Raw genomic sequence first — 17,198 nt, 5'->3', positions numbered from 1 at the left:
GGAGCCGGGCTGCCGTGGGGATGGTTTATTGCCAAGTCTAGGCGTAGCCCCTGCGGGCACTGCAGAAATCAGGTCCGATGCTCTGGACAGTGCAGTCGCTGGAGTCCATGGGACAGAGGCTGCAGTGGCAACTCAGGGCCACGGGGTAGGTGAAGGTGGGGTCGATGCCGGGTGGGCAGGCAGGCAGCACCAGCGACTCGTAACGAACCTCACGGTATGTGCACACATGCTGGGCCACGGGTGACAGCGCACTCTTGTATACAGGCTCCTGGGGGTGAAGGGAGGGATGCCATGGGTGGCACTGTGCCTTGGCCCCTCCCCACACACACATCACCCCCCTGCCTAGCCTGCTTTTCCTCCCCTCCCCTCCCCTATGCCCCTTCATCTCCCTGCCCAGCCTACGCCCATCACTGCAGTGCCAGCTTCCCTACAGCCCCTGCCTGCCCCCCAACCCTGCCTCACCTGATGCTGCCCATCCCCCTCCCCTGTGCCCACCTAGGCAGAGCTGGGGGTCTCAGGGCCCATGCCAAGGTGCCCCCCTACCCCTTCTGGAGTACTGCTAGTTCCTGTAGCCTGGCCACCCTGGGCATCATTTCTCCCCACCCCAAGGGCCTCACCTTAGTCTGACAGTACCCACTGCAGATGGCTGTGGTAAAGGTGATGCACAGGGGACAGGCTTCCTTCTCAGCGGCCACTGTGGCGTTGACAGGGCGGCACAGGCGGCGCCCGCGGGTGGCCCCTGGGGCTGCAGCTCCTACTAGCAGGAGCAGCACCAGCTGCAGCACCCTCTGCTGGCAGAAAGCACCGGGATGGGACATGGGGCCTCTCCTGCCCCACAGCCCCAAATTGGGGTCATTGGGCATAGGGTAGGCATGGAGCAAGGGCCTTGTCCTACCTCCCCAGGGGAGCTGGTACCAAGTGAGAAGGGGCAGGTGGGTGCTGACACCCCTCCCCCCCCCCCGGCTCCTCCATCCTGTATGGGGCAGTAGAACTGCCTCCCCCTCTCCACCACCAAGTTGGGGCATGCTGCCACCCTGTGGGTCCCCATACACAGATCCCTTCTGGCATATACCTTTTTATTTTTAAGGAAAAAATGTTGTGTCCAAAGTCACATCAGCCAAATCGATTCCAAATCCATGATTCATTCAAGAACCATATGTGGCCCTGTTACCAGCAAGCATCCTCTACCCCCGCCTGGGGCTTCAGATGCTTCCAAATCCTTTGGCAGGCATCCTACATGCAGGCCCTCAAGCCCAAAGGCTTGGGGTTCAGATGCCTCTGAGTTTTGCTTGCCCTCAACTGTATGGCTGAAGGAGTAAGCTAGGGAGGAGTCTCCTCCCTCCTGGCATATATCTGGAGGACCTGGACCTGAAGGGAGGGGAGAGCAGGGAGATCCCAGGACCCCAGCACAGAGACATAGCCCTGTCCCTGTACCCTGAGCTTATGTACCCCTGTATCATGCTTAACCCTGGGCTCACACCCTGGGTCCCTTAGGCACAGCTCTTCTAACAGCCCTAGGGACACCCCTCCCTGCTCCCTCCATGCTGTGTGTGTAACCCTTGCCTGTGCACCACTAGCACACACACCAGCACCCCTTGCACTCATATATATACACATGCGCACACACACCCCTTGTCCCCAACTCCCAGCCCTAGGCATCCAGGCTTACACGCTCATGCACATGTCCTGTACTGGGTGGTGCACATACTTCCCTCCCCCCACCCCCCTCCAAGCACACATCCTTCCTCCCCCACCTCCCAATTTACAGGCCTCCTCATGTGTCCATCCCACTGTCCATGGCTGTGTGCAGCCCCCTCTCCACCCATGTGCACACCCCTTCCTGGGTGCCCTCTGTGAAGTTATGGGCACTCTCTTCCCACATGACCCGCCCCCCCCATGCACACTTGCCCCATGTATGTTGTCCCTGCACTGCCGCTGCCCCCCCCCCCCGGGCACACAGCCCTCAGGTACATGCTCACTTGTACCTGCCTTGTGCCCTGCCACCTTGCACATGCATGTGCCCCTCCTTCCCTCCTTGCTAGCCACACACCCCTCAAACCCCAATCACCTCCTTAGGTGCCCCCACAGCCTTGCCCAGCCCCTGCCTGGAACCTGCCCATGTTCATAGTGCCCTTTCTGTGCCCCCACTGCACACACTTAAACCCCTGGTGCCCACTGGCCCGGTCCCACCAACTTCCTGCAGGCATGGCCAGTGTAACCCATCCTGCCCCTGCAAGGAGACTTCTTTCTCCTCTGCCCCCACCCCCCGCCCCATTGGCATCCCTCCCTCCCTCTGTGCACCCACAGAGCCCTGGGCTGGGCACTCACCTGCAGGGGCCTCATGCTGCTGGCAGGGCTGGGCAGGAAGTGGTGCCCCTCTGTCCCTGCTGCCTGTTATGTACCCATAGGGCCAGCCCCGACATATCCAGACCTTCCCAGCCCCCCACCCTGGCCTCTCCACCCACAGACAGCACCCAAGGCCGCCTGGGCACAGGGTGGAGGTGGCCTCACAGCCAAGGCTGCTTGGGGGTGGCTTCCGGCACGTATGCTTCCCCCCCCTCCCCAATCAGGGAGAGAACCCAGGCATCCAAGCTACCCCAAAGTGCACTGGTAAGGAGTTCATAGCTAGCCCAGCTCCAGGAAGGTGTGGGGTCTGGTGGGTGACAGCAGGTGAGTTGGGGGCCAGGACACGATTCCATCTCAGTTCTGGGAGAGAACCAGGGCCCGGTGGGTTTGTGTTGGGGGCGAGTGGGGTTGCAGGGGCTCAGACACCTGTGTTCTCTCCCAACTCTGGGAAAGGGTTGGGGTCTAGTGGGTTAAAGCAGGGGGCCTGGGAGCCAGGAATCCTGGGAAGGGACTGGGCCCCTCTGGCTCCCTTGTCCCTCTCCAAGGGCACCCCTTCCCTTTCCATTCCCCATGCCACCCACACCTGCTGGGTTGCCAGACAACAAATCCCCCTGGCCTTGTAGTCTCTGTGACATGCCCCTGACCCCATCCCAGCCTCCGCAGTCTGGGGTTGTGGTAGGCAGGGAGGGGCATGGCACAGCCCTACCTCAGTCATGGAGACCCAGAGCCCGGTGGGGGCTGACAGTGCAGCATGTTTGGGGGCTGGGGGTCACACAGGGTCTGGTTTGCCACTCCCGTAACTCTAGGCCTCTGCACAGTACATGCCATGTGCCGCCAGGACCTTGGGCAGGGCAGCCTGCAGGCACACAGTGGGCTGGCGCTGCCTGGGACCCAGGCACGTTGGGGCCCACCACTGCACCCCAAAGGACTCATGTGCCAAGCTGAGTGCCCCCCGGTGGGTCATGGCAGGTGTCTCCATAGGCAGCCGCAGGGAGCAGGGGGCACGGTCACATGGGGGGTAGGGGAAGGGCAGGGGGAGGCCCCCTGCCCTCTTGTGGGTGAGACACTGCAGCTCCTTCCTGTAGAAAGAAAATGAGGGGACTGGTTATCGGGTGGCAGCTGCCAGCCCCACTCCAGTGCTGTCAGACCCCTGCTCCCGCCCCCGCATCCTCCCTCCAGAGAACTCAAGGGTCTGGGCTCCCAGCTTCCCCCGCTCTGGCCTGTTCCCCTCCCCAGGACCACTATGCAAGTAGAGCCCACTGTCCTGTCTCCCCCCTCCAACACCACCTATGTCCCCTCCTCTTCCAACAGAACCCAGGTGTCCTGATTGCTATCTCTCTTCCCCTAGATCATGGGTTCCCAAATTTTTATGACTGACATGGCCCAGCAAACCACAGCCCAGCAGTCACAGGTAAAGTCAAGTAAAGAGGGGGCAAACCCTGCACTACTGCGGGCCCTGCAGAAGGAGCCACAGTCTCTCCACCTGGCTCTGGAGGGGCCACAGTTTGCCGGTCCATGGGGATTGAGAACCCCTGCTCTAAATAAAACCCAGGCCTCATTCCCACTCCCCCTCTCTGGGGGCCTGAGTGTTTTCCCCCCCCATCCCTATAGAACCCAGGTGTCCTGGCTTATAGCCCTGCTCTGCAGGTGTTCCTACCCTACTCCCTTTTACCTCCTTGCCCACCCTAAGCAGGATGTAGGAGTCCTGGCAAACACCCTCCCAGGCTCCAGTCCTCTCCTTGCTCCCCTCCAGGGAACCCAGGGGTCTGGGGCCCTGTGCCAAGGGATGCCATACTGGGAGAAGGGCCGGAAGTCACGGGCAGGGACAGAGGCATAGGGCTCAAGCTGGTGCAGTGCCCCCTCCTCCTGCAGGTAGAAGAGGCGCCCAGCCAGTGCTGGGTTCTGGGTAGTGGGCACCACCTGCTGCAAGGGTGGGACACAGGAGTCAGTGGGGGAGATGCCAGGGTCAGGACTGTCACTCAACCACCCTGCGGATCCCTCACCCCCATGGCAAGTCTTCTGGGGCCCCCCTCCCCCAGCCCTCCCTCTCCAGCCCCTGGAGTCCCAGCTCCAGGGATCCTCGATCTTGTGGGTCCCTCACCTTGGAGGGCCCATCGCAGTGGTGGTCAACCAGGCATGGGACCTGGGCCCCAGGAAGCCGGGCGCCATTGGGGGCCAGGCTGGGCCAGCCAGGGAAGCACTCCTGCATCTCGCTGACCAGGTAGGCTGCGGCAAGGGGGAATTGCCAGGTGTGGAGATGCAGCTGGGTGGGGTACACGGGGAGCATCAGTGCACAGCAGGGACCCCCCTGCCCCTACATCAGCCCTCCAACCCCTGCCTGGGACTTTGCACTTGCCCCTACAGCAGGGAGGGAGCGAGGAACCCGTCATATCCTCTTGTTTCTCAGGGGGCTGGCTGAACCTGGAATGTAGGCATCTGGCCCCCTTCACCCAGTGCCACCATGCTCCCCTCCCAGGGTTGGGAAAGAACCCAGGAGTCCAAGCAGCCAGCCCCACCTTGCTCCAAGCCCCCAGCCTGCACTTCCTTCCCAGGCGTGAGAGAGAATCCAGGTGTCCTGGTACCCACCCCCCTTGCACCAGAGACCCTCCCCTTGCTTCCCCCTGCTGGTATAGACTCACCTTGTCCTGCAGATCCTTATTGAAGTGCACCTGCCAGTGTGGTGGGGGGATAGGGTGGTGAGGCTGGCTGAGGACCCCTCCATGGGTTTTCACCTTGTGGCACAGGACTGTGGTGGTGGCCAGGTGCTTGGTGTCCCCCTCCTTCCACAACTGCTCAGAGGCGAGGGGTAGGGGCTGATGCAGGGTGGACTGGGGGGAGAGAGAGGAGCTAGATCCCCCCACCACCACCTCCCAGAGTGGACAGAGAGCCCAGGAGTCCTGGCTCCCAGCCCCCCAGGCTCTAGCCCACCAGCCCTCACCCCACTCCCAGAGCTAGACATGGGACCCAGGCATCTGGGTTCTGACCACACTCACTTGGGCAGCAGGTGGCAGGAAGGGCAGGGGGGGCTGGTACTCCAGCCCCACACCACTGCTGGTGAGGTGCCAGTCTTGCCGGTGGTGCCAGTGTCCCCCCTTCATACCCACCAAGGGCTGCGGCACAGTGGCCAGAGCCAGTGCAGTGCCCGCCATGCCCAGGCTGCCTGGATTGTTGAGGAGGGGGGGATGTTTGTGATGGCTGTTGCCATGGTGCTGGAACCTGGCACATGTGACTCGGAGCAGCTGCGAGCCGGATGCCTGGGTTCCCTCCTAGCACAGAGAGGGGGTGAGGGGCTGGTGGATTGGAGCAGAGGGGGTTGGGAGCCAGGATGGCTGGGTTCTCCTGCCAGCTTCCAGGGGGCATGAGGGATCTGGTGTAGGGGGCTGGGAGCCAGGACACCTGGATTCTCTCCCAGCTGTGGGCAGGGAGTGGGGGCTAGTGGGTAGAGCAGTGTAGGGACCAGAGCTACTGGGTTCTTTTCCAGCACCAGAAGGGCTCTGTGTCAGGTCTGTCCCCCCGCCCCACCTCAGGGACATGGTTCTTCCCTGTTCTGTGGGGTGCAGAGAATCTGCTCCCAACCCTTTATAACCTGCAGCCCCCTGCACCTCCCCCCAACACTGGGGTGCTCATGGTGACCTTGCTATGGGTCATGAGCTGCTGCAGTTCCTCTCTTCTGCCACAAGGGGGAGCCAGGTGGTCATAAATCCCCCCCCTCCCCCCCCCCCATTCCCACAGCCAGGGCTGGGGGGAGAGGGGGCTGCGGGTTGGGAACGACTGGCACTAGGGCAGGAGCGGCCTGCCAGTCCAAAGTGAGGGTCACCAGCAGGGCTAGGGGTGGAGAGTCCACAAAGGGATCTGGCATCCAGCTTCCGTGGCAGCCTCTCCCAGGGCAGCGAACCCAATGACAGAAGCTGAGACGAGGCATGGGGTCATTCAGGTCTTTCCAGGGGTGGGGGGGGAGGCACACCGGGGCAGGTGCTGCAGGAAATAAGTTAACATGGAGCAAGGGGGTCAGGGAGCAGCCATCACAAGAGTCCTGGGGGGCAGAGGGAGGGCAGGGGGCAATAAATATGGTAGGAAATAGAGTTAACCAAAATGAAACAGTTGAATCCCAAAGAAATGACACCACTTGGGACACAGATGCAGGCCACTGAGACTGGCTGTGGGCCCAGGCAGCAGCCACCATGCCTGAGGACCCCAATTCCTGTGAGACCCTAGCATGATCAGTGGGATCCCTGGAGTCTGGCCATGGGGAGAGCAGTGGCAGCACCATCCATGCAGTCCTGCCCACATCTCCAGGCCCCTCAGGCACCACGTCCATGGCTCCAACTTGTCCAGCCGCTGACAGAGACCACGTTCCCTGGGGCTTCTATGTCCGCCCAGCGCGGCTGAGGAGGGTGCAGACACAAGCTGTATCGATACGGATCCAGCGCCAGCCCACCAACTTCTCAGAGTCCACGGTGAGCGCCCGCACATATGACTGCTTGGCCTTGCACTCGGACAGCCAGTGGCGCCGGTCCACACCCCGGCACCCACCCCCGGTGCCTCCAGCTGGGTTGCACTTGGTCTCAAAGAAGTACTGCTTTAGGGGCCCCGTCAGCGTCTGCACCTCGGACAGCACCGTTACTGCTTTGCCCCGGATGTCCACAGCTGCCCGCTTGTCCGTCACCCACACGTTGACGCTGTCGCACACAGCCATCTCCCCCCGCCGCGCCGCTGCCATCTCTGCTGCCCTCCGCACCCGCCGTGTCCCATTGGCCGCTGCTGCCTGCATCCCAGGCTCCTCCAGCAGCAGCAGCAGTGGAGGCCCTGCGGGCTCCCGGTGGGACAGGGCCACACGGGGAGAGTACAGGTCCCACTCATCCGGGAGAGGCGGTGTCCCGTCCCAAGGAACCCCAGCATCTGGGGCAGGCGGGGGGAGGGGGGCAGCATGGAATGCACAGAGGAATGATGTCATCACCATGGGCAGAAGCGGGATGGGCATCACTGGGCACCCAGGGGACCTGATCGGAGGGAGAGCAGGGTTAGAGCAGGGGTACCCAGCACCGAGATACAGCTCTATCCCCTGCTACATCCCAGCCCTGGGACCCAGCACCTAGCCATGCCCCAGTCCCCCCTATATCCCAGCCCTGGGACCCAAGGGAGGGCCTGCAGGTTGGGAGCGAGAGGCCTTAGGTGTTACCTGCCAGCTTAGTGGGGGTCTCGACCACGTTGCTCCCAGAAGTCCCGGGCCCTGGTCCGATTCATGTCCCTTCCGGTATTGGGCCCAGCAGAGTGCTGCAGCCTCTTCCTGATCTCCCCAGGGCAGGTGATGGCTGGGGGTCCCCCAGGCTCTGCTCCCTGCCCCCCCGCCCCTCCCGGGTCCTACCAGGCACCAGGGCTCTGTATCAGGACCCCCACAACCCTGGGGGCCTCACCAACCAGCCAGTCCTGGCCTGGGCACCCCATGGGCTCAGCAGCAAGTGGGGGGGTCTCAAGGTCAGCCTGACTTAGGGGGCCCCTCCCAGGGGGTCTGGAGCATCTACCACACTTGGGGGGTGAGGAGTGTTTGGGGGGGTTCAGCCAGTCAGGGGGGCTGGAGCTGGGGCTGTCACTCAGAAGACCTGGGAGGGAAGAGAAAGACAGAAAAGCTGTTGGCTGGAGTGAGAACCCAGGTGTCTGGGCTCCCCCCACCCCCTGCTGTAAGCAGCCCCCTCAGAGCTGGGTGAGGACCCAGGGTTCCTGGATCCCTGTGCCCTGACTCGCTAGATGTATTTGCAAAGCTGGGGGTGAACCCAGGCATCCTGGTACCCAGTCCCCCTCCCCCCGTCCCGTGTTGGCTGAGAACAGGTAGCTGGGTGCATGGGGGATGTGGGGGAGGTCCCGGGACAGCTGCCTGCTGGGTTTCAGTTTCAAAGGCGGGTCGGATCAGCCCCCAACTCGACCCCGACGCCCTCCCCAGATGTGCCTGCATCTGGATTCCATTCACTGCCCCCGTCCCCCCCCTTCCCGCAGCCGCCAGCTTTGGAATCCACCACCAGTGACAGAGGCCTCCAACCTGCCCTGACGGGGGCCGGGCTCCGCTGGAGCTGGGGGGCCGAGTCCTGGGGGATGGGCTGGGGGTGGGCGCCGCGTCCACCCCCGCCTGGGCCCGGGCTGGTCTGTGTCATGGGGTTTAGAGGCGGGGGCTGTCCACGCAGCTCCAGCCCCTGGAGCGAGCCCCGGGGGGGCCGTGTCCACGGGGCTGCGCTTGGCTCTATGGGGTGTGGGCCGGGGGGAGGCAGCCAGGACGCCCAGCGCGGGGGGACTGCGAGAAACCCCCGCCCTGCTCCCAGAACTGTGGGGGGCGGGGCCGGCCCGGGGCGATTTGCATACCGCGTTACCCACAATGCCTGGCGCCCTGACCCCGCTGGGGTGGGGGCGCTGACAGATCCGTGCGAGCGCCCCCGCCCCCGCCGCGAGCGACTGCAGCGAGTGCCGGCCTGTCTCGGCCCTCTGCCTCCCCCAGCCCTGCCGGTGCCCCGCACTCCTAACCCGCAGGCCCTGTCCCCCTGGCTCTGCCGGTGCCCTTCACTTCCGACCCATAGCCCCCGCCCTTCCCAGTGCCCCTCTCCTCCCGCCCTACTGCCCCCCCCGCCCCCCCCTCAGACTACAGGTGCCCTCACTCCCGACCTGCAGCCCCCTTGCTAGCCCCAGCCGGCTATGCCCTGCCAGGGCATATCACCAGGAGCAGGCAAGGTTTCTGGACGAGTGTGCAGGATTGGGCCGCGGGCAGGGAAGAGGAGTCAATCTGTGCTGCTTGGGGTCAGGGTGACAGGTGTGAGGAGTGGGGACCCTGTGCCAGGCCTGGGTACTGGAGAGGGGGCAAACCCACCAGAGCTGAAGGTGCATCCAGGGCCTTGCTGTGACCAGAGCCCCCCCCCAGCTGAGAAAGAACCCAGGTGTCCGGGCCCCAGGCTCACCAGGCCCCACACCCTTCCCAGAGCAGGGAGAGAACCCAGGTGTCCAGGGCTCCCAGCCCCCATGTAGGAGCCTGGGCGGGGGGAGGGGGAGTCTGTCTGTCTGGCTGTGTATCTGTCAGGGGCCTGACTCACAGCTAATGCAGCCCAGGCCCTGCAGCCCCTCCCTGGGAGACCTCAGAGGCTCCATCCCTCTCCACCAGCTGCTTCCCATTGAGGGCGGCCTCTGCCTGAAGGTGAGTGAGGGAGGGGGGAGGCCAGGAATCCCCCACCCCTCCGCCTGCCAGGAAGCTCCCCACAGCCCAGGCTCAGGCAGGGAGGAACCCCCCCCAACCCCCAGCATGAGTTTACAGGGACCCAGAGCACACAGGAACTCCCCAAGGACCCCTGCCATAAATGCAGCCCCGCTGGTGCCCCTCATCCCTGACCTGCACACCCCAGGTGCCCCTCACTCCCAACCTGCACCCCCTTCTAGCTCTGCCGGTACCCCAACCCGTAGTCCCTTGCTCCCACTCTACAGGTTCCCCATCACACCTACCTGATCTCCTTTGCCTTCTCTTCCCCCTCCAAAGGCTGGGAGCCCGGATGCCTGGGTTCTATCCCCAGCTCCTCTGGGAGGTGTCAAGGCATGTGGGATGGGGAACGGACAGACAGACAGACAACTCCCCCAGTTACTGGGCACAGATCCTGGCCCTGGCCCTAGCCCCAGCGTGCGCAAGAGAGCCTTTGGGTTTCAACATGAAAAGTTAATAAAGTCGCCGCCGAAGGGGCTGGTTTCGGTTTTCTGGGCAGCGATTGAATGGCAGGGCGGGGAGAAGGGGGGGGCGCGGGGCCTGGGATGGGGGGGGCCTGGCATCCCCCCTGGCTTTGATCTCCGAGTTATTGGGGAAGAAACAGAGGGGGAAGAAGGGAGGAGGCAGATGGGGTAGGGGGGCTGGGGGAGATGGGTGAGGGGGCTTGGCCAGTGGAGGGACCTGGGGGGGAGTCCTGTACTCCATGCCCACTTGCCTGCTTCTTCCCCCACCCCACCTGCCTCTGGGTGGGGGCACAATAGGGGCACCTGATCCTTCTCCCCCACCCCCTCTCCTTCCCCGGGATCTGGCTTTGATTAAGGTCCCAGGGCGACTGGGTGATGATGGGGTCGGAGGCCAGGGGGGCAGAGAACCTTCCCCCCCACCCCTGCCATGGGGCATGCCAAAGCCACCAGAGGGCAGAGCCAAGGGGGCACAGGTGCCCCCCGCCCAGCCCAAACCAGAGGCTCCCCCCAGGAGGGCAGGGCCTGGCTCACCTGAGCCAGGCAGCGCCGGGGCCCGCCCCCTGAAGCCCCCTACCCACCCCTCCCTTCCCCACCTACACCCAGTTCCCATCACTTCTCACCCGTGAAACCTGAACCCCAGACCCCCCCTGCGTCTGGGGGCCAGAGAGAACAAAGCAGCCGGCTCCTCTGCCAGCCACCCCCCAGGGACCCCAGACCTGTCTGGCCTCCTCTTTTCATCTCCCTTTTGTCCTGCTCTGTGTGTGTGCGTTTGGGGGGGGGCTGAGCTGGGGCGTGGGTGCATCTCCTATTACCCAGCCTGGCCAGGCTGGTTTTATTGGAGGGGGCGATGAGAGAGAGTCCGGCCTACCTGAGCCTGACATACCCTTCACACCTCTTGCAGCCCCCCAGAGCCAGGGATCCCGGGGGGGGGCAGGATGGGGGGGGCGTTTCACACACCATCTCGGAGCAGTAGGTGAAACCATTTAAGCTGCCTTCCCCCTGCTGGAGTTTCTCTGGAGGGAAAAAACTTATGGAAATGTCTTCCCAAAAACCCCATGAAAAGATCACCTGGGTTTGTGGATCCCCAGGGTGGGGGTCACTACAGGGTGGGCTAGCTATGCATACGAGCAGTGGGTGAACACCCCCCAGTGCTTTTCTAGGGGATATAAAAAACCTATGGAAATGTCTTCCCAAAAACTCCATTAAAAGGTCCCCCAGGATGTGGGTCCCAGGGGTGGGGGTCACTATGGGGTGGGCTAACTAGAAGAATGAGCAGTGGGTGAAGGGCCTATGGGGGCTTCTCCTGGTGCTTTTCCTGGGGATTCCAGTAAATAAATAAAATAAGTAAAAGTCTTGCCAAAAAACTCTGTTAACAGATCGTCAGAGGCCATCTATGCCCAGGGTGTGTGTGTGAGGGGTGCGATGAGGCATTGTGTCCTATATTGTGTGTGTTTTGTTGCATGTTGTATGAGCATGTTTTGTGTCATACATTGCGTGTGTATTTCATGTACTCTGGACCTGTACACATGTTGGCATATGCTGTCTGTGCATGTGTGCATTGTCCTACAGTGTGTGTGTGTTTGTGTGAGAGAGAGAGAAACCCCTGCTGGAGGGCATGTGTGTGTGACCCCCTGCTGGAGGGAGGGGTGTGTGTGAGAGCCCCCCTTCTGGAGCACATAGGTCCCACTCCATGTATGAGCCTGCATGTGCTGCCCCCTGCTGGAGGGGACAAGCCAAACAAGTGTGTGTGTGCATAAGCCTGCTGTACACTGGGAAGATAAAGTTGTATGTGTGTGTGTGTGTCCAGGTGCAAAGGGGTTCTGAGGGGGGGGCATGGGTTGGGCTTGTCCCTCATGGTGGTGTGGGGGGGAAAATGTTTGCTGGTCATTTGGTTGTACTTGGAGACAAGGGCGGGGTGGGGCGGGGCTGGGTGGTGAGGTGGGAGGTTGTGTGCACCTGTGGGGGGGGTGTGTGTGTGCATGTCTGGGGGTGCATGTTTGCATGTGTTGGTGTATACATGTATGTATGTGGGTGTATACATGTATGTGCATGTTTGGGGGGCTGTTGTATACATATGAGTACATGTCTGGGGTATGTATGTGTTAGTGTATACACATGTATGTGTGCGTCTGGTGTGTGCATCAGTGTATACATGTGTGACAGATGCATGCATATGTATGATTTATACACAGTTGTGTGTGTGTGCTGGGCATGTGTGTGCATGTGTCGGTGTATACATGTGTGCCAGTGTATACACAAATGCATGTCTCTGGGTGTATCCATTGGTATATACACGTGTGTGTCTGCAGGGTGTGTGCGTGTCTGTAGGTGCACATGGGGGCAAGGGGGGAAAGCTGCAGGGTGCTGCGGTGCTAAGGGGTTTGGGGGTCTGTGCCACATGCCGGGCTGATGGATCTAGGGGGCGGAGGGTCAGGCCCTCCCCCCGCCTGTGCGTTCCTGGCCAGGAGCCATTTTCAGGCAGTGCTTGGGTGGGGCCAACGTGTCCCGACGAACCCCCAGCCCCCCCCAGGCTGCATTCCATGGGGCTTACGGGGTGGGACGCCAGAGTCCCAGCACAGTGCCCAAGGCAGGGAACTCCCCCACCCTGCCTGTGCCCCTTACTTTTGACCTGCAGCCCCTTGCCCCCCAAAATCCCCGCCAGTGCCCCTCACTCCTGACTCACAGCCCCCCACCCCCTTCCCCCCCTCTCCCCCTGCCCCCAATTGCAGAGTAGGGTGTGGGGGCTGAGGGAAGGTGAGTGCTGAGCATTGGTGCTGCCTCCTGGTGGCTGGGCATTGTGTGGGGGGAGTGGAATTAATTTTGGGGTGACAAAAGGAGCAGCCACAGCCAGAAGGAGGTGCTAGAAGGATCCTGACCTCTGTAAGTGATGAATATGACCTCACTCAAGGCCCCCTGGATCCTTCCCAGCAGAGACAGAACCCAGGCCACCGGGCTGCCAGCTCCTCATCCCAACCCCCAGCCCTGGCCCCCCCTGGCCCCTCCAGAGTCAGGCTAGAACCCAGGCATCTGTGCTCCTGCCACCCCTAGACCCCATTGCTTTCGCAGAGCCAGGGTAGAACCCCCCCCCAACACATGTGCATGCATACGCACATGCACATGCACATGCACAAGCACACGCACTCTCTCTCTCTCTCTCTCTCTCTCTCTCTCTCTCTCTCTCTCTCTCTCTCTCTCTCTCTCCCCCCCCCCCCCCAATAGAGACAGCTGTTTTATCTTTTAAAACAGGACTAATAGGAAAAACAAGGCTGAGGTTTGGAAGCTGGGGAAGATGGAGCAAGGAGGGGTTAGGGACAGCCAGTGGGGACCAGGGTGGGGAACAGGTACTCACCAACCCCTGGACCCCCACGACCAACCAGCCTCTCACCCACCAGGGCTTTTTTATGGCCCCTTGTCCCATAGTGTTTTATATTAAAGCCATAAGGAAAGCCAGGGGGGGAAGACGGGCCTTGAAGGTGGGGGGAGACTGGGGCAGTCTCAGAACGCGCCCTCCCCCCCCAGGTGATGGGTCTCTATTCATCCCTGCAAGGAGGAGGTCAGTGGGGCTTGGTCTTAGGTCCACTTGTACCCCATGGGGTTAGTGAGGAGTTTCTCCCTTCCTTTTCTCCCCCCAGGAGAGACCAACACCAGCTTCCCTCTAGGGTTGTGGGGGGTATGAGTGAGGGGAACCCCCCCTCCACCAGCCATGCCATGCAGTCAGCTCTGGAGTGGAATGGGCCCATGGGGGTGGAGGGTATATACAGCCAGCCCTTGGCTGCCTGCTCTGGGAGGGAAGGAGTTAATCTCCTCCCCTGCACTGGGGGCAGCTGGTTCTGCTCAGACTGGTTTTATGAAGAGCAGGACTGGGGCCTGGGGCTTCCTGAAAGGACCTGACCCTTTAGAGAGGGGGGCACAGGCTGCTACAGCTGCTACACAGTGAGAGGCACCCACAGGGCTGGGGGGCAGGGGGCTGCTGGTTGGGTGTGAGAAGCACCAACAGGGCTTGGGGGGACGGGGGGCTGCGGTTGGGAGTGAGGGGCACTGGCAGAGCTAGGGGGGCAGGGGGCTGCAGGTCAGGAGGGCACCAGCAGGGCTGGGGGGCAAGGGGCTGCTGGTTGGGAGTGAGGGGCACCAGGGAGGCCTCCTGGGTGGGCAAGGTCACAGTGGGTGGGGCCCACAGCATCTCCCTTTACCCCATTCACCCTGAGGAACGAGTCTGGCTGCTTCCTCTGCCTAAGCAGAAACAGGTCCAGGGAGTGAACCCCTGCCTCCCCTCTCCAGCCCTGACCTCCGACTTTTGACCTACCCTAAACCCAGCCCTTAGAAGTCTAATTGCAACCAGGGAGGAAGAGCCAGAGGCGGCTGCATCTCCTTGGACAGATTAGAGCCCCTGTATAGCCTCCCTCTAATTTACCCCACCCCAAAGGCAGCTGCATCTCAGCATTGGTTGAGGAGGTGTCGTATAACCAGACTGTAATGTGCCTACCCCAGAGGTGGCTGCATCCCAGGGTCCCGCACCACGTCCAGCCCATAGCCAGGCTTGGGGTGTGTGTGGCACAGGACTGGCAGGGCTAGACACCAGGTCAAGCAGGTGCATGGGCATGTGGGCTATGGTGTACTGTGTGTGCACCATGGTGCTGACAACCATGCTGGGTGTCATCCTGATCCTCACCATCCACCTGGGCAACCCCAAAATAAAGCAGGCTCTGGGCATGGGCAGGCACAGCAAGGAGGTCTCCAGCCTGGACACCTTCCTGGACCTCATCCACAACCTTTTCTCCAAGAACCTGGTGCAGGCCTGCTTCCAGCAGGTAAGGGCATCACTGCAGGGTGGCGGCACTGGGTGTTGGGCTCTGTGCTCAGTGTTCCCTCCCTGTTGGGTGTGCAGGGCTTGGGACCCACATCCTCTCTACCACTGGCACAGGAACCCTCTGCTGGTACCTCGCAGCCAGATGCGCCTCCCCCTCCTTCCCCGCAGATGTTCTGCAGATGCTTTAAGCAGCTGCTGCCTCCATGTCTCACTGCCCACACCTCCCCTGCCCAACCCCCATCACCTGCCCCTGGCTTTTGGAGGAAGAACGTGCCCCCCTACTCCTGCAAAAAATCAGGGCAATAGGGTCTGGCGTGCTGGTGGTGGTGGGGGTGGTCTGGAAGCCAGGACACCTGGGTTCCTCGCAGCTCTGGAGGGGCTCAGCAGGGGGCTGGGAGCCAGGACTCCTCAGTTTTGTGGGTCCTGCTCTCTGCTCCACTCGCTGCCTGTGTCTGGGCCATCCCTGTGCTGGGGTCAGGAGAGGTCTGGGCATCCTGCTCCCAACCCCCAGCTCCTGCCCCATGACCCCCACAGCAACCCCTGCTGGGGCGAGGCAGCACATGCTCCCTGGCCACTGTCCAGGGTTATATTTAGCCTCCTGTTTACAGTGGGAACTGGCCTGGAGCAGCACATGTTCCCCATGGGGCCCTGGGGGGTGGTCACAGGTGGGTGGGGGGCTCTTCTAGTCTTCCCCTCCTGGCAGGGACTCCATCGGGGACAACCTAGCCAGCTCCCTGCCCTTGTCTATGTGTCCGTCCTTCCATCCTGGCCCCTCCATCACTCTGGGTGCGAGGGGGGGGGGGGGGCTGTCTATCCATTTGCCCCTAAATGCTGTCCTGTCTGGCCACCCATCCCTCAGACCCCATGTCCATCTGTCTGTCCGTACACCCCATACCATCTGTCCCTGTGTCTTGCCCTATGTCTCAGCCCGTCTGTGCACCCTGGAGCCTGTCATCCATCCCAGTGCCCCATCCTTCTGACAGTACCTCCATCTGTCCATCCAACCGTGCCCCCCCAAGACTGCCTGTACATCTCCCTGCCCTGCTAGATAATCCCCCCACCCAGTGCCAGCCTGTGGGGCACCAATCCCCTCCTTCCCCTTCACCCCATGAGGTGCCGTCCCTTTAACATGCTCCCCTTCTCCAGGACCCCCTTCCCCACCCAGCGGCTGTCCCCTCCCCCAGCCCCTGGGACCTAGCTGGAATCCAGGCTATTCTACAGGCCTAAAATTAAACCTGCCACCTCAGCAGGATGGACGGAGGAACGGGAGGGAACGGGGGTGCCCAGCATGAAGTCGTGAGGAGGGGAGAGTCACCTGGGATGTCCTCGTGGCCCCCTCCAATGTGATCTGCCCTGCACAGCAGGGGGGCAAGGCTGCTGTAATGCCTCCAGCTCCAATATCTGGGGACTGCTATGGGGCAGTTGCCCCCCCAAGCGTTGCCAGTGGCATAGTCCCCCTCCCCTCCAATACCCTGTGGCCGGAGCAGAAGCTATAGCCCAGTTTATCTCTCCCCCACCCCAGTAAGCCTGGCACCTACTGTCCCCCCAGATCTGCTGCTGTGATCCAGCTCCCTCAGCTTGGGCTTGGCCAACAGCAGGACCCCCAACTCCTCTCTCCCAAATCAGGGTCTGTGCAGCGCCTAATGCCACAGGGGCCTCCAAGTCTAGCCACCTATTAACAACCAGCCCAGATTCCCTTGGGTGGGGGGAAGGTTCACAGAGGCTGATGCATTGCTCCCTCTGGACTTTGCTGGTGTCCATGACAGGTCGGGAAGGAATTTTTCCCTTTGCTGCTGCTACAGGTGTCAGGGGAGCGTTCTTGTCTTCCTCAGAACCAGTGCATGTTGGAGGCTGCAGCCAAGGCTGAGGGTTGTAACTGGGCTGTGCCAGTGCTCCTACTGGGACTTTAAACTCAGAGGTTCCTGGATAGAGGGTCTTGTCCGTCTGCTCGGGTTCAGACTGACTCTGCATTCGGGGTCAGGAAGAAATGTTATCCCCTGGTCAGATGTGTATGGACTTGCTGGAGGGGTGGAGAAAAAGCTACCTTCCTCTGTAGCTAGGGGTGGATCCATGGGGATGCAGTTGCACCTTCCTTTGATTCCCATCTACCCAAACTTTATAAAACCAATGGTGAGAGGGGAAGTAGCATTTCTATTCAGGCAGAACTAACAGAGTCAATTGCCCATGATCACCTCTCTGATTCCTGTTCATCTTTACTCCATAGGTGTTACCAACCCTCTCTCCTTTTTAAAGGTCTTGGTGTTCCACTATTCAAATTATCTTTTCTCCTGCTGTTTTGCTGTCTGTTCACCATTCCTGGCAATGTTCCTCATCTATTTCACAGCCCAGCAGA

General features: G+C 61.5%; 3 protein-coding genes across 6 annotated transcripts; all 3 read right to left on the bottom strand.

Annotated features, from left to right (window-relative positions):
- Positions 1–10: 10 nt before the first annotated feature.
- Positions 11–1,721, bottom strand: LOC102569499 (lutropin subunit beta). The gene is made up of 2 exons (XM_014605585.3): positions 618–1,721; positions 11–268 (listed from the first exon to the last, which is right to left on the bottom strand). Exons 1-2 carry the CDS (start codon positions 1,023–1,025, stop codon positions 38–40), a joined length of 639 nt encoding a protein of 212 aa, XP_014461071.3. The 5' UTR covers positions 1,026–1,721; the 3' UTR covers positions 11–37.
- Positions 1,722–1,746: 25 nt separating this feature from the next.
- SAXO3 (stabilizer of axonemal microtubules 3) lies at positions 1,747–6,186 on the bottom strand. 2 transcript variants are annotated; one of them, XM_059728194.1, is made up of 5 exons: positions 5,340–6,186; positions 4,986–5,174; positions 4,448–4,609; positions 4,031–4,269; positions 1,747–3,425 (listed from the first exon to the last, which is right to left on the bottom strand). In XM_059728194.1, the coding sequence occupies exons 1-5, from the start codon at positions 5,493–5,495 to the stop codon at positions 3,149–3,151; spliced, it is 1,023 nt and encodes a 340-aa protein (XP_059584177.1). In that variant the 5' UTR covers positions 5,496–6,186; the 3' UTR covers positions 1,747–3,148. The 2 variants fall into 2 exon arrangements, with proteins under 2 accessions (XP_059584177.1, XP_059584178.1); XM_059728195.1 differs by having other exon boundaries at positions 1,748–3,425; positions 4,142–4,269.
- Positions 6,187–6,267: 81 nt separating this feature from the next.
- On the bottom strand, positions 6,268–10,531 carry NTF4 (neurotrophin 4). Of its 3 annotated transcripts, none has more exons than XM_059728196.1 (3): positions 9,820–10,529; positions 7,526–7,946; positions 6,268–7,346 (listed from the first exon to the last, which is right to left on the bottom strand). In XM_059728196.1, exon 3 carries the CDS (start codon positions 7,325–7,327, stop codon positions 6,713–6,715), a length of 615 nt encoding a protein of 204 aa, XP_059584179.1. In that variant the 5' UTR covers positions 7,328–7,346; positions 7,526–7,946; positions 9,820–10,529; the 3' UTR covers positions 6,268–6,712. The 3 variants fall into 3 exon arrangements, with proteins under 3 accessions (XP_059584179.1, XP_059584180.1, XP_059584181.1); XM_059728197.1 differs by lacking the exon at positions 9,820–10,529 and adding an exon at positions 8,381–8,807; XM_059728198.1 differs by lacking the exon at positions 7,526–7,946 and having other exon boundaries at positions 9,820–10,531.
- Positions 10,532–17,198: the final 6,667 nt, after the last annotated feature.

The sequence above is a fragment of the Alligator mississippiensis genome, chromosome 5 (assembly GCF_030867095.1).
Source record: "Alligator mississippiensis isolate rAllMis1 chromosome 5, rAllMis1, whole genome shotgun sequence".
Taxonomy (NCBI): Eukaryota; Metazoa; Chordata; order Crocodylia; family Alligatoridae; genus Alligator; species Alligator mississippiensis.
The sequence above is the reverse complement of the archived record's forward strand: the minus strand, read 5'-3'. Positions and strand labels throughout refer to the sequence as shown.

What these genes read in the sequence shown, in the direction of transcription:
- LOC102569499 (XM_014605585.3), bottom strand. Translation starts at nt 1,025, where the DNA reads ATGCCCCAACTTGGTGGTGGAGAGGGGGAGGCAGTTCTACTGCCCCAT. An exon ending in GTGGGTACTGTCAGACTAAG is followed by an intron (nt 269 to 617) that starts GTGAGGCCCTTG and finishes CTTCACCCCCAG; the next exon opens with GAGCCTGTATACAAGAGTGC.
- SAXO3 (XM_059728194.1), bottom strand. Translation starts at nt 5,495, where the DNA reads ATGGCGGGCACTGCACTGGCTCTGGCCACTGTGCCGCAGCCCTTGGTG. An exon ending in TCCTGCCACCTGCTGCCCAA is followed by an intron (nt 5,175 to 5,339) that starts GTGAGTGTGGTC and finishes CTCTCCCCCCAG; the next exon opens with TCCACCCTGCATCAGCCCCT. An exon ending in ACTGCGATGGGCCCTCCAAG is followed by an intron (nt 4,270 to 4,447) that starts GTGAGGGACCCA and finishes CCACCCTTGCAG; the next exon opens with CAGGTGGTGCCCACTACCCA.
- NTF4 (XM_059728198.1), bottom strand. Translation starts at nt 7,327, where the DNA reads ATGCCCATCCCGCTTCTGCCCATGGTGATGACATCATTCCTCTGTGCA.